The sequence below is a fragment of the Orcinus orca genome, chromosome 8 (assembly GCF_937001465.1).
Source record: "Orcinus orca chromosome 8, mOrcOrc1.1, whole genome shotgun sequence".
Classification (NCBI taxonomy): Eukaryota; Metazoa; Chordata; class Mammalia; order Artiodactyla; family Delphinidae; genus Orcinus; species Orcinus orca.
Window position 1 is genome coordinate 6,507,399 of NC_064566.1, and position 15,785 is coordinate 6,523,183.

Below are 15,785 nucleotides of genomic sequence, written 5' to 3' on the forward strand. Positions count from 1 at the left end.
TTGAATAAAAAGTTTAAAAAAAAATGAGGTATAGGGCCACAGAAGTAGCCTGAAACTTAAGTTTCATTAGCTTCATAATAAATTGGCTTTGAATTTAAGGCAAATAAAGGACCTTGAAACTTAAGTTTCATTAGCTTCCCAATAGATTTGCCTTGGTCTTGCCAGACACAAACGTATGTAAATAAAAGCAGCTTACAATGTTCTAAGCCTAGATTTAAACAGATTTTACATAGAAACGTAATTGATTTTTTCACCAATCAATATACACTGGAGTTTCCAGGAATGTAACTACAGTAAACAAAGACTGTATTTTGTTTTGTGTAGAATTTGATGAAGATTTATCCACCATTTTAGAAAACTGTATCACCGGTGGCACTGCCTCATATCATGAGGCACCCATGCAGTACACCTGTATCAGTCTCTATTTATGGGAGCCATATCCGCAGAGATAAGGCGATGTGTACCTGCAAGCACCTGACAGCTATGGTTTCTAATGTGCTGTGAACACTTACACATTTCTTCTGAGAATTTACATATAGAAACACATACTGTATTACAAACAGCTTTCCTTTTATTTTTCCTTTATAGTGCAGTTAAGACATAGTAGAAGGCTTCCCTGGTGGCGCAGTGGTTGAGAGTCCACCTGCCGATGCAGGGGACACGGGTTCATGCCCCGGTCCGGGAAGATCCCACATGGCGCGGAGCAGCTGGGCCCGTGAGCCATGGCCGCTGAGCCTGCGCGTCTGGAGCCTGTGCTCCACAATGGGAGAGGCCACAACAGTGAGAGGCCCGTGTACCGCAAAAAAAAAAAAAAAAAAAAAAAAGACATTGCAGACATGCTGGTAAATCTGATTATCTGGGAATTTCATTTCAGGATAGAAAAGGGGCCATAAAATCTGATAGTTTTGAGAACCAGTTACAAACCATCAGTCTATCAAATAACTGTAAAAAGAATTCTAATTCTTGAATTTGGTAACTGCTCTTTTATGCTACTCACATTATCCAAATCACAAGTAATATATTTATCTAAAATGTTTTTAAAAAAAAGAAAAGAAAAACCCAGCTACCGTTTTCAAGAGCAATTACCTAAATATATCTATTATAAATTTTGCCTAGACCTGGTGAGCAGGACAAGAGGGAAACTAGAGGTCAAACTACAAGATCTAACTGAGCCCTTTTCCTTTTAAGTCAGTAAGATCCAGCTTGGCATTCACAAGCAAAGGGTTCCATTATTTTTCTGTTCTCTTTCAAAAATAGCTCCACCTTCAAGATTACACAAATTAGATCATTCTGCAGCAGGATTCCTCCTTATAGAGCAGCTCCTAGGAAGCACAGACAGGCTGTCGGCTGTAGCAAACCAGTCATTTAAAAAAAAAAAAAAAAAAAAACAGATGTTTTTTATTTTTCAGTTCCACCGGGTCAGTGACAAAGGGTAGGTGCTATGGCTGTTAATGGCCTCTGCAATAGAGCTCCCTCACCAAAAGCCATCAAATAGGTAAAGATCACAGAGGAGATATCAGACCAAGCAAATGTGACAGCAGAATAATTAGGGACGTTGGGACTCTGCTGCTCCAACACCTTCACCATGGCCTACAGCATAAAAAGAATTTATCTAGATTTTTAACACAATCAGTCGCCAACCTATGGATTATTCCATCACCCAGTAAATCCCCAAGGAAATTTATTCCCAGTTAATCACAAATGGCAAAAATAGAAACAAACAACCTTCCTCAAGAGCTTTGAATAGTTCTGTTACACAGATCTCATTCTCATATAATGTCACTTATGATAAACAGATGACAATCACTATCATTTTTTTAGTGAAAAACTGACACAAGGAGGTTAAATGAAATCTTGAAGTTGTCCTTGAATCCTTTTCTTTTGTCATATCCCAAATGTAATCCATAAGCAAATCCTTTAGGCTTGAAAAGACTATACCCGACTCTGATGACTTCTCATCTTCTCTACCACCCTGGCTGAAGGCAACATCAGCTCCCGGTACATCATCTTCATACTCCTAACTGGACTCCCTGCTTTCACCCTTGCCCTTCCCTATGGGCTATGCTACACACAAGGGCCAGTGGTTATTTTAATATGTAAGTCATTACCATGCCTCTTCTCTGGCTCGAAATCCCCAATGGCTTCCTCATCTCACTCAAGGTCAAAGCCAGAGTCCTACATTGGCCTACGAGATCTGGTCCCTTCACTTCTCTGAATTTCTCTCCCACTACTCTCCACCTTGTTCACTTGGCTCCAGTCCACTGGCCTCCTGGATATTCCTGGAACCTACTGGTACTTACTGTTCCCTCTAATGACTTGCCTAAGTGTGTGCTCCACATGATGACTCACCTTCTCTGGGGTCTTCTAAACTACCTTATTTAAAAAAGTAACACTCTCTGCCTCACGTATACCCCTTTCCTGCTTTAATTTTCCCCATCTGACATACCCTACCATTTGCTCACTCATTTGTTTATTGCCTGCTGCCCCCTCTGCCCCTAGAAGGTAACCTCCAGGAGAGCTTTGATTTTGCCTGTTTTATTAGGCACTCTCTCCTCGGTGTCTAAAATGGTGACTAGGCATATGGTTTCTGCACGGTGAGTACCTGCCAACTAAATGAAGTTACTATTAGGGAGAGGACTCACAGAGACTTATGCAAACCCACATGGTGAGGTAAAGCCAAATAAGAAACCAGATTCTAGAGCCAAAGCATTTTTGGCACGTGGTTTTAAAGAGATGATAGCAACTTGCTGACTTTTTTCCTCCAGATATATTATAAGAATAGGAGGAAATACCTGAATGAGCATCAAACAAAACAAAGCAAAACAAAACAAAACCCAAACCCAAACAAAGCCATCACCACAAACGTTCTATAAAATGTTCTCTTAAATGGACTCCAATCAGACGACGCCTCAGCACACGGAGACATGGCACTCATTTATCAGTGAGGCTGCCTGAGAATGAGGCCCTCCTGGAACATAAGCAAACACATCGCTGGCCTAAGTCCAAAGCACACCAAACTAATCCTATGCCAAATCTTAGTTCAGGTCATGTCCCATTTCCAACCCAAGCATTTGTTTTCCCAGTGAGATGACACTTTCCTTTTCCTCCACGGAGAGAAAAGTCAACCAAAAAGATTAATGGGCAATGTTTAATAACATTTTAGCTGCTCCTTTTCATAAGTTTTTTTTTTAAAAGAAAGGAAAGATAGAGGGGATTATCCACAAGTAATAAAAACAAAGGGATAATGATATCATATACAGTTAATGAACAATTCTCCCCATTAAAGATAAGGGCATAAACAATTTATTGCACATCTTGGTGGCAGAGTGGAAATACAATTAAATCCATTAATAGCTACTGAGCTTTTATGTTCCCAGAGGACGCTGGTTTCCAGAGTTGCTTATTCATTTTCATCCACAGCAAAAACAGTACATGGCATGGATGACTGAATGCTGTTGTCTACTTTCCACATATTTTAATTTTGAGGAGACAATTTTATTAAACAACAGACTTAGGGTAGATTACGCTGCCACATTCTATTGGATACGACCTGAAAGTGCGAAACAAAAACCTACTTGCAGAGACAATGTAAATGATGACTAATGTAAATCAGGCCTACAAATACTATACCATCATATTCATAGTTTCACTGCCATTACCCAAAGATGTTAAGGTAATGATTTCTATGAATATAGATGCTCAAACATTTTACAAATATTTTGTTTCTCTGCATAACAAATCAACAAGGCCAAAAAGGGTATCCCCACTTGTAAAAAAAAATCAGGAGAGAAAGTGACTTGCCCAGAGGTAATCAAAATAGATTTAACTAAGCACTAGATATAGGGTTTTACTGACTAATCCATAATAGTAATAGAAGATTAAATAGTTAAATAGAAGATTAAACCCTCACCCTCAACTCACCAGCAAGCCTACCTCTAGAGCACAAACTGGACCGAGAGGTGAGCAAAACAGCCCCGCTGTGGATCTCACGCTCTCAGATTACACTGCCCATTACTCTCAGCCTCACATCGAGAGCCCGTTCCTTCTTAACATATTTGACTATATGATTCTTCAGCTCATGGAATATTAGAAGCAACAAAGCAGAAAGAAGGCATATTGATAGCAACAGGGAGAAGAGAAGACAAAAACAAAACTAAAAAAGCAAACATATGACTTTAAAAACAGTTACGCACCACGTACCGGTCCACACTCTTCATTTCAAGCCCTGATGTTCGCCATGAGGGTCCCATTCATCATGACCATCCGCACTTGAGAAGCGGTAAATCTGTGTTTTATATATTCTCAAGGAAGAACCAGAAACACATAAATATATTTGTGGGTTTCTAACCAAAATGGGAAGATAAAAAGTCTTGGTGCTTATTAAAGGAGAAAACTGACATGTATACCAAGATCCAAATGTTTCACAATAGGCCTTAAATGTATTATCAGGTTCTCCTACAAAAGTAGAATACAGTTTTTCTATAGTTTGAGACATAAAAAGGAAAGCTTAAGGAGAAAAGAGAAAAAGATCAACTCCGTTTAAATCCTGATTTTCCTAGGAGTCGCTCAGCTTTTACTGGTGATAAATGGCTAGCTGTAAACCGGTTTAGTTGCTCTTCTGGCTGCCAAAGCGGAGCTAAAGAAGTCAGCAGGTAGAATAGGGAAGCTGTCAAGTCAAGTTGGCTCAAAACAAAGTTGTGGTTTGCAGGCCGGGCCTGAACCATCTCTTCCGTTCATATAAGCTGGCAGGATGTAGAAACAGGATCCCGACCCAGCCACCGCTTCAGAGAACTAAAATATTTTCCTTTGACTTTCTAGTCTATTAAGCTTGGGGTTTGGCAGGATCTGTGGCCAAAGTGAACCCAAGACCTTGTAATGGTCCCCCTGAGGAAATCAGAATATAAACAAGGTTGCCCTGATTCTAGACAGAAAGCAGTTTTTTGAGGGGTGTGGGGGAGAGACAGAGAAGCTAGGCTGGCAATAAAGACAGCAAGAGTAATAGTAACATTTTTAAGTGTTTTCTATGTGCCACATAAGCACTTAAAGTGTATTAATCTCATTTAATCCTCATAATAAATGAACAGTAGGGGCAATTACTATGCCCATTTTACAAGATGAGACAAATGAAGCATTAGAGAAGTTAAGTAATTTGCCCAAGTCACTCAAACAGTAAACAACAGAGTCAGGATTAAAATCCTGGCTAACTGGCTCCAGAAATGACACCTGTAGCCACTGTGCTACGAAGCCTCTCACTGTCAACAATTTGGTAATAAAGCAGCATTCTGTAATCCCAACATTAGAAAGTATAAAGCATTAAATATTATTTGTCAACCATGAGAACCAGACAGAGCTCAGGGGACACCAAGTTTTGTTTTTTTTTTAAATTAATTAATTTATTTTATTTTTGGCTGTGTTGGGTATTCATTGCTGTGCATGGGCTTTCTCTAGTTGCAGCGAGCAGGGGGCTTGTTGTGGAGCACGGGCTCTAGGCGCGCGGGCTTCAGTAGTTGTGGCTCACGGGCTCTAGAGCGCATGCTCAGTAGTTGTGGCGCACGGGCTTAGTTGCTCCACGGCACGTGGGATCTTCCCAGACCAGGGCTCAAACCTGTGTCCCCCGCATTGGCAAGCGGATTCTTAACCACAACACCACCAGGGAAGTCCTCCACCTAATTCTAAACTGGGGAGCCCTGCAGAACTGCCTTCACCTCCCTGGGCCTCGACTTCCCTTCCTGCGGAGGTGCTGTGCACATAGCAAACGCTCAGCAGTCTGGTTCACCTCACCCAGGCATCAGCCCAAACAGCACCTCACCAGAGGCCTTCTCTGACCACACTACCCAACCCTCTCAAGTCCACACTCCGCTTTGTTTTCCATCATGGCACTACTCACCACCTGACTCTTCACTATAGACCTAATTACGTGTTTATTATCTGTCTCCCTCCACAAGAATGTTCACTCTAGGAGAGAATGGACTTTGTCAACCAGTTTGCTGCTGGTTCCCCAGCACCTGGAGCAGTATTTGGCATATAGAAATACTCAAAAAATATTTGTTGAATGAAAGAATTGTGTAGGATAGATTTTCATTCAATAAACTTTACAAATAAACAGGCACTGTTCATTGACAAATGTATCCATCAAGCACCTATAAAGTAACTACTATGTGAAGTAATGAACAGGATTATTTCAGATGATGGTAACTGGTGTGAAGAAGATTTATAAACTCCCAGAATGGAATGGGCAGGTGAGAGAAGCTTTCCAAGGTAGCAGGTCAGCTGAGACCTGAATGATACCCAGGAGCCAGCCACACGATGACCTGGGGACACAGCATTCCGGGTAGAGGGAACAGCAAGTGCAAAAGCCCAAAGGCAGGGTGACTGTGCCCGGGCCCAACTTGCCCAGAGCCAGGTGTGCATGGGGAGAATGGTAGCAATGAGGTGGAAGCCACAGGAAGAGTCCCACCACGAAGTATCTCCTAGATCATAAAAAGGGTTTTACTCTAAGTGTGATGAAAAGTTATCTGATAGGGTCTCTCATCTTCACCCAACAGAATGGACACTTCATGAGATCAAGGATTTTGTTTGTGGCACATGACGGCTGGTCTACAAGCATTTGCTAAATGAGTTAATTGGGAAGATTATGAACAGGGGAGTGACATGATCTGATTTTCATTTTAACATATCACTCTGAACTGCTACTAGTGGTTACCTTCTGGGAGGAGATCAGGGTCACAGAGGATGGGTAGAATTACACATGAGGGAGTGCGATGTGCTTTCCAGGCACCGTAAATCACAGACATGGGAGGAAAAAGCTACTATCTAACCCCTGAAGCCATTTGGTGTTTCTAAACAACAGACAGGAAAAGGTCTGGGAGGAGGGACCAAATAAATGACAACTGATGTCCTAAGCCTTTTGTGTTCTCCTAAACTGTTATAAAAACAAAAACAAAAAAAACACTACAAAGAATCTGTCTCGCTTATAAAAAAAGGAACAAAAGGAAGCTCAAAGCCAGACATACACACACACACACACACACACACACACACACACACACACAGAGTTTTGGAGAAAAACTGTAAAGAAAAAACACCTTCCTGCATCTAAGCACAATAACCAGGCTAAATTTCCTCAGGGACAATTAACATTCCACTTACCACATCCGAACTGTTACCTGGGGGGAGTCTTGCTCAGAATACTGCTCTGAGAGGCAGACTGCCATTCGGAGGAGTCTGCAGACTAAGAAGACAGGAGCAGGTGCTGTAATAGGAACCAAGTTTTAAAACATCACTCCTTTCACGCCTACCTATACCTGCACCAGGTCACTAAAAAAACATACAGGGTAAACCACTCAGGGTGTAACTGCTAAGAGGTCTGTCACAGTTCTAAAAAAATTTTTTGCCAAAATAGGCTCTGGATATTACCTAGTGCCTCTGTTTACAGAACGAACTGCAAGTGCTGAAAGGATGAATGAAACACAGGTTCATCTGAGAGTCGTGGAGGATCATTACTTCCAAGGAGAAAAGAGGAAGAACAGTACTCGGGGTCAGAAAAATTGGTGAAGCTAGAACTAAACTCAGATATTCTGACCTTTAATGTATTTAAAAACTTTACAATCTGAAAGAAGCTACATGGGACTTTCCTGGAGGTCCACTGGTTAAGACTCAGCGCACCCAATGCAGGGGGCGCAGGTTCGATCCCTGGTCAGGGAACTAAGATCCTGCATGCAGCACGGTGTGGCCAAAAATAAAAAATAAAAATAAAATAAAAGAAGCTACATGAACATCAAATAACTAATGTGCCTCTATCAATGCCCCCCTCCTCACCTGTGCCCCACCATCCACACACCATGAGGTGGGCAGCAGGCTAGAGCATTCTCCAGTCACCATTTTTGCTGTCAATAAAGATGAACAAGCAACTCTAGAACCAAGAAAGGAAGGTGAGTGGAGTGAAACCTCAGCTCCCCCCAATGTCTTCATCCATTCAATAAATCCTATATTTTACATCTTTATAGCGATATAAAATTTGTAAGGTTCCCTCCTTTGAGGTACGTATACAACCGAGAAGAGTTGATATGCATCTTTAAATATATATATATATATATATATATATATATATATAAAAATATTTACTCATTTATTTGGTTGCACTGGGTCTTAGTTGCAGCAGGTGGGATGCATGTGAGATCTAGTTCCCTGACCAGGGATCGAACCCAGGCTCCCTGCATTGGGAGGGTAGAGTCTTAACAACTGCGCCACCAGGGAAGTCCCTAAATATATATTTTTAAAACAACATTTACTGGTCTTTTCTGTAATACATGTCTGTTATAGAAAGTCTGGAAATCACCAAAAAATACACAAGGACAAAAATTAGTATCACACATAATCCTACCATCCAAAACCATTTTGGAGTTAATGCCTCCAGACAGTTTTCTCTGTAGATATTGACTAAGACCTAAAATTGTGAGAAAAAAATGACAGGGAAGCACCAGGAAGCTAATTCCCTCCAGGAAGAAGTGAACAGACTAGAAGGTAACAACACTTAAAGGGGGAAAACTAACAAAAGAAAACTAATGGGCCCTTGGAATAGCGAAGAAAGGGCACATTTTAAAATAACTTGGAAGAGGACAGACTGAGTACTCAGTCTAATTAAACAAATAAGGAGAAGCCATAAATATTAATATCAGAAATGCCCATACTTAGGCAGTTTTCTCTCTAAAACAGTGTTATCCAACAGAACTTTCTGTGGTCCTGGAAATGTTCTAGATCTGCCCTGTCCAATATGGCAGCCACCAGTCACACGTGACTGGTGTGAAATGAAATGCGGCCAGTGCAACTAAGGAAGAGAATTTTAAGTTTCATTCAATTTTAATTAATATTTAAACAGCCACGTGTGGCTAGTGGCTACTGTATTGAACAGCACAGCTTTAAAGATGAAATAGCCTATGATCTTAAGACATAATTGAATGTCAAAGAAAATGTTTTAAGTAACTGTTTTCTAGAAGTTATAAAAGCTCAGCAACAATACATCATCATTTACTGGCCTTCTCTACTGCGCTACCCAAGGTAGAGGCCAGGCACGTGTCTGCCTAAGCAGCTCCCTAAGCTGTGACTACAGCTATTCTCTGGTTTGTAATAACATAAAAGGGAAAGCAGGTCCAGCAGGCTTTCTAATCAGATAACTGCCCTGTGAATGACTCCAGAGTTGGTGCCCAGGCACACACATTGGTTCCCTAAAGTCCTCTGAAGTTATGCTGGTTATTCCTTTAATTAGGCCTGGAGAAGGGAGGACTGCGTCAGGGCTCGCCAATCTAGAACCAAACCGCCTTGCTCAATTCCAGCCCAGTGGGCTCTGAGAGACATTTTAAGGCCAACTTCAAACTCTGTCTTTTCTCAAGAGCCCTTAATACCGCTCCGAACTCACACTGGAAAAAGACCAACTCTTGCAATCATTCCCACAGCTTCCCTGGATTCCCAAAGTACTCCCAGAATGTGACACCACAGGTCCAAGCCAAGCCAACTCCAAATTTCGGAGGACCCACTGAGTCTGCAAGTCCGGGCCAAAACAGGACAAGCCTCCTAGGGTGAAGCAGTGAAAAGACACAGCCCAAACACTTTCTGGCTTGCACCTCCCTGGTGCACACAGAGACGGCACCAACCTTAATAACAGTGGCAGCTTATTGGCTCAGCTAAGAAATTGGAAATCTAGCTTAAAAGGAAATCACATAACCACTAATGTGTCCAAAAGATCTGTAAATCAATACATGTAAGACAGACTCTGTGAAAGTCATTCTCTTTCTGACTTAAGGAATCTGAGCTTCCACAGGGACGGTGGATTATATTACTCCGATAGAGAGCATATTCTATTACAACACTCACAATGTGAAATTCAAATCTTCTAAGATACAAATATGTTTCCAAGACTTTTTTTTTTTTTTTTTTTTTTGTGGTACGCGGGCCTCTCACTGTTGTGGCCTCTCCCGTTGCGGAGCACAGCCTCCGGACGCACAGGCTCAGCGGCCATGGCTCACGGGCCCAGCTGCTCCGCGGCACGTGGGATCTTCCCGGACCGGGGCACGAACCCATGTCCCCTGCATCGGCAGGCGGACTCTCAACCACTGCGCCACCAGGGAAGCCCTGCTTCCAAGACTTTTAACACTAGGGAAATAAAAGAAAGTTTAACAGCGCTCTCTTATTTGATCAATTACATTTACTTTATTTTTTGTTTGTTTGTTTTTTGTTTTATTTTATTTTATTTTTTTTAACATCTTTATTGGGGTATAATTACTTTACAATGGTGTGTTAGTTTCTGCTTTATAACAAAGTGAATCAGTTATACATATACATATGTTCCCATATCTCTTCCCTCTTGCGTCTCCCTCCCTCCCACCCTCCCTAACATTTACTTTATATCTATCATTTAAGAAGTACTTTCTCCTGTGGATCTATAGGTCCTATTTTATATTTATTTCACCCACATCTTGGAATGGATAGTAAGTAAAAGTATTCCCAATCAATGGATGAAAATGCTAAGGTGTGGGAGAGTTTGCCCTAGCACACAGGAAGCACATACAGCAATACATCCTGGCTTGCCCAGTGCTTTCATGGTTAGAGGGGTAACTGGCCTCAAGTATCTCCATGAAATTAACACTTCTATTGCAGGACAGTCACACAAACTTGGCCATGGCCACCTCCCCTTTTCTTTTTTTTTTTTTTTTTCCAAATGTGGTCTAAAGGAGAAATGTGACTGATAACCACTGAACTCCTTCCCTAAGCACACAGATAAGGATACGCAAATGTGCTCTGTACTCAAAGACAAATGTGATACAGTTAGTGGGTGATAGAGCAGAGCACATTTTGTCTCCTGACAGTCAGTTTTACACCCCTGAGGAAATTTTGTACACTTAGGAAATTGAATAATTTTTCAGTCTCTCCTACTTAAGCAACTCAAAAAGAGAAAAGAACATCAGGGGAAATGTCACCATACAAAGACCAAAGAGAAAGGGTCAATGAGACTCTAAAGCCCTGCCTTCAATGTCAAGCATCTTGCCACCTGGTACCTACGACAGCGCCACACCACTGTCCATACTCTGGACCACAGACCAGGGAGCACTCCTTAGTGTGGAGGGAAAACAGCGTCCACTTCCAAAGCTGTGAATTTCATAATGGAACTGTAACAGACCTACCTGCTGGTGACAGAATCTCAACAGTCAACTGTATTTCACAATGATTACCTCTGGGGAGTGAGAAGAGACACAGGGCTGGGGCTTTCCTTTACCATTTCCATCTTTCTGTACTGCTTGAATTTCTAATCATGGACGTGTATTGATCTTTTTATTTTAAGCCATTGGGATGTAATGTACAGCATAAGGAATATGGTCAATAGTACTGTAATAACTTTGTGTGGGGACAGATGGTTACTAGACTTATGGTGGTGATCATTTCATAATGTATGCAAATGTCAAATCAAATGCAAATTAAACCAACATAATATTGTATGTCAACTATATTTCAGTTAAAATTTTGAAATTCCTTGTGAGAATAAAAATCTACTATCAGGAAAAAAACCATCTTTTTATTTTAAAAAATGCTGGTAAAAATGGCAATGAAAAGAACAATTTAGTTATTTTAAAGCCAACTATAGGTATGCTCTTCATTCATAAAAAGTAAAAAAAAAAATACTATGGATTCTGAGAGAATTTAGTAGCTGTTAAGTCAGAGCAGAGTACATACCTGAGAAACAACAACTTTATTTAAACATCTAATAAAGGAAAAAGTTTTTTTTTTTTTTCCAAAAGTAAATTATATTCCTACAGGGATCAACAAAAGGAGCATGACCTTCCTAACACTCGACTTTTCAACTCGCTTCTCTGCACTAGGAAGAGGATGACAATTTCACAAGACTGAATCCCAGGACATTTTATACACATCCAACCTTAGATCATACAATCATGCGTGCATTTCTCAAGTGCATATAAATCATACATTTGTGTCTCATTTGAGTTACACAAGACAAGAATGTTAATCCTAGACGATATTCAGCGTGCTGTATACAGAGTGCTCGCTGCCAATACATTCCAAACAATGTGAACAAGCATACCAAGGAGACTTCAAATTAACTGGATGACTCTAATCACTGGAAGGGCCAATAGCAGGCCATTTTCTCCCCACAGGGTGTTATTTTCCATCCTGCAGATAAAACAGCCTGCTCCAAAGAGCACAAGTGTTTCACAAAGAGCTGGGAGGCACAAGGGTGCCGGTTAAAAAATAAGTCAGAGCAGGACAGCTGACAATCCCAAAGATTGGTTGGTAGACATGACAGAACTGCATGCTCCCTGCAGGTGAAAACAACAAGACAGTCTAAGGCTCTCACACCAAGTCAACATAACAATTACTGATTTGATCAGGATGCCTGGCTGTTTCTTTGGCTAATAATTTATTGTGTGGACCTTTCAGTGACCAATAGGGACAGATTGGAAATCAACAGCAATCAGTGTTTTTATTTATCCCCCTCGGTTGCACAGCAGCTTCTTGCCAGTAGGCTCACGCCTTTCTGATCTAACAAGCTAGAGAAGGCAGCTGTCCAAATGTCACCAGTCAAACAGTGATAGATGTGACGGAAGAACAGGCAAGCATGCTAACACTGGACCCATGGAGGAAAGGACCCAGTGCTTTTATGTTTGAAAGAAGTAGATGAGAATACTTCAACTATAGATGGGCCTGTACAGAAAGAGAAAGGCAGGCCTGCTTAGGACCAAGAGAGGAAAACCACCACATACTAAACTCCCAGTTGCGTCTGGTGTGTGTTAGGGTACTGGCCAAACCTAACTAAACTAATGTGGCTCCTGATTACCCTGAAGAAAGGACAGAGAAAAAGGAAAGTATAAATCAGTGAAGTGAACGCTGAAACACAAGGGACACGAAGAGTAGAGAGGGGCTAATGGAAAACAATTCAGCATTATCTAAAAATGTTCCAGACGTATATCTCTCAAATTGCAATTCTACCCCTACATATAAAGACATCCTAAAGAAACTTTTGCAAGGAGCACCAAGAGTCCTGGACAAAAATATTTACAGCATTACTGTTTGTATTAACAAACAGGAAACAACCCAAATGTTCATCAAAAGGAGCTTTATGATACATTCACACAATGAAATTCTACCCATTAGTGAAAATACTTAGAGCCACCATACAACACTGATGATTCTCACGAACTTAATGTTGAGTTTAAACACACACACACACACACACACACACAAACAGGCCACAGAACACATACAGTATGATAGCATTTATATAAACTTCCCAAAACATCCACAACTAAAAAACATAGCTTAGAGATGCACATATGTCAGTAAAACTAATTTTATAAGACAGGGAAATGATAGACACACAATTCAAAATAATGTTTACCTTTGTAGGGGGAAGAAGGGGATGTGATCAGGAAGTGGCACCCCGAGGGCTTCAACACAATTGTAATGCTCTTTCTCAAGCTGAGTCAAGTACAGAGATGTACTTCTTGTCATTTTTATTTACAATCCTTTCTAGGACATATATAATCTTGCATGCATGAAACAATTCAGAATAAAGGGGGAGGCATGGAGAAAAATAAAGAGTTGAAGATGTAACCAGACAATGCTCCCCAACCCCACTTACACGTCCATCTGCCCAAGACAGGGCTGACAGAGTAAGGAGCCAGCCAGACTCCAAGCCAACAGAATCAACCCGGTTTACAGGTGACAAAAAAGACCACCTCCAGGCACTTCTCTGGGCTTCCTGGGTGAGATCAGCTTCACAGCGTCTATTCAAGGGGTAAACTGTAGGATGATGCACACTGTCCCCAAAGAGTTTGAGAAAGACTGCCTTGCCAATACAGAAATATCCCACACTCAGGTATATTTTACCAATGCAAGGACAGTCCCCAGATGGTTCCAACAGACAGAGGGATGGATTGAATTTAGGAACAGGCAGTAATTTTATGTAGCCCTGCAGGGCTAGAAGTTGTGACCAGTTACTGGGGGGTGAGGAGGGAGAAGAGGATGAAAAATACACTTTAAGACACATTTAATAGGACTTTTACAAGACGTAGAGGCCGGGACACAATGTGTGTCTTTGGAGTACAAATGAACATGTGTGTTGAAGACAAACTAGAAGCGCCAAGGGTTACTATACCGGCTTTACCTGGCAGAAGGTGACAACCGAGTTTGACACGTGCCAAGTACATTGGGAAATAATATCTAAAGAGATCCATACCACATCTATGTAACATATGTACAGCCCACGGGAGCTGGCAAGGCCGAGAAAAGAGTCTGTGACTTTCACAGGGAAACTGACAGGAAGGCCGGATTCGGTCAGATCAACAAGAGAAGGCCCAGGGCTGAGAGTCCAGAAGGCCCAGCTCAGAGAGGGGAAGAGGGTGGCCCCGGCCCCAGACAGAAGGTGGGGATGCCAGGAGAGGGCGGGGTCCATGCGGGAGGAGTCCCGGGAGGCCGGGCAGGAGCCAGGCCGGGCGGCAAAGCAGCCAGAGGGAATCTAGGGTCGGGGTGCCCCCTTGCGCGATGGGACGGGGAGGAATGGGAAGGCGGGGGCCTGCCACAGACCCCGCTGGGCGACCCCCGAGGGCCCGGTCCCCCCCACCCGCCGCTCACCTGGGCACGCAGCTGGACGAGCTCCGGTCCACCTCCCAGGTGGCGTACAGGTTCATCTGCACGGGGGCGGGGGTGCGGCCTGGCCCCGGGCCGCCGGGAGTCGCAGAGCCCGAGGCCACCGCGACGGCCATGGAGGTGGAGGTGGACGAGGACGAGGAGGAGGCGGCCGCCGCCGAGGTGGACGAGGACGACGAGGTGGCCTGGGCCAGCTTGGGGGGCGTCGGCTGCTGCGGCAGCTGCTGCGGCGGTGGCTGCTGCGGCGGAGACTGGGCGACCCCAGAGCCCCGCTGGCCACTGCCGCCCCCGGCGCCTCCGGGACCACCGCCCGCCCCTCCACGTTCCGCCATGGCCCGGCCGGGGATAGGGAAGCACAGGGGTTACGGGAATCAGGCGACGCCGAGCGGACGCCGAGGCTTCTCCGGCGGCGGTGGCGGCGGCGGCAGCTGGGGCTCGACTCGTCTGCTCAGCCCGCCCGCCAGAGCGCGCGAGCGAGAGACTGCACGCACGCGCGGGGCCTCGCGGCGCGCGGTCCTCGCGCTCGCCCGCCGCTGCCAGTTGCGGCTCGCGCCGCCAAAGCACTGGGTGGGCGTGTCCGGGGAGGGGGCGGGGAGGCCTGGCCCGCGCCCGCCCCACCCAGCGCCGAGGGGCGGGGCCGGGGCCGCGCTCGCGCTCGCGCCCCGGGCGGGCCTGTGGGCGTGCGCGCCCCTCGCTCTTCAGGAGAGGGGTCGGCGGTTCGCGCCTCTGCCGGATCCTCTCCGTAAGTTCGCGGCCCGGCGGCAGCCAGCTGACCCCCCTCTTCTCTCGCGTCGTCCTTTCCACGGGGGCGGCGGCAGCCGAGCCAGCGGAAACCTCGCTTTTCCGGGGCGCGGTCGGACCGGAGGGGGCTACCGCGACAGCGCGCCTCGGCCCTCTCGGGTCTGTGGACCAGAGGCCCAACCCGCTGCCCACCCAAGCCCGCTTTCCGACCGCCGCCCTGGCCCCCACCCTGCGGCTCCGGGGCTTCTTCGCCGTCACGACCAGCGAAGGGAGCGATGGAGACCCAGCGGCCGGCTGGGCGCCTGTGGGCCGGGCAGTTTCCGCCCCGCTTTTCCCCAGTGTGGGCAAGGGCTCAAGGACCTAGAGTTCAGAAGGCCTTTGGCACGGGT

At 44.4% G+C, this 15,785-nt stretch overlaps 1 protein-coding gene across 2 annotated transcripts in view; it reads right to left on the bottom strand.

Annotated features, from left to right (window-relative positions):
• Positions 1-15,223, bottom strand: part of PACS1 (phosphofurin acidic cluster sorting protein 1) — a 140,354-nt gene extending 125,131 nt beyond the window's left edge. Inside the window, exon 1 of one of the 2 annotated variants that reach the window (XR_007478585.1) lies at positions 14,641-15,184. Coding sequence is in view for 1 of the 2 variants with exons in the window: in XM_004264395.4 (XP_004264443.1) it covers positions 14,641-14,987 (347 nt within the window). In the remaining variant the exon portion in view is untranslated. Of the gene's footprint in view, positions 1-14,640 lie in introns of both variants that reach the window. The other variant, XM_004264395.4, reaches the window with a different exon arrangement.
• Between the last annotated feature and the right edge of the window lie 562 nt (positions 15,224-15,785).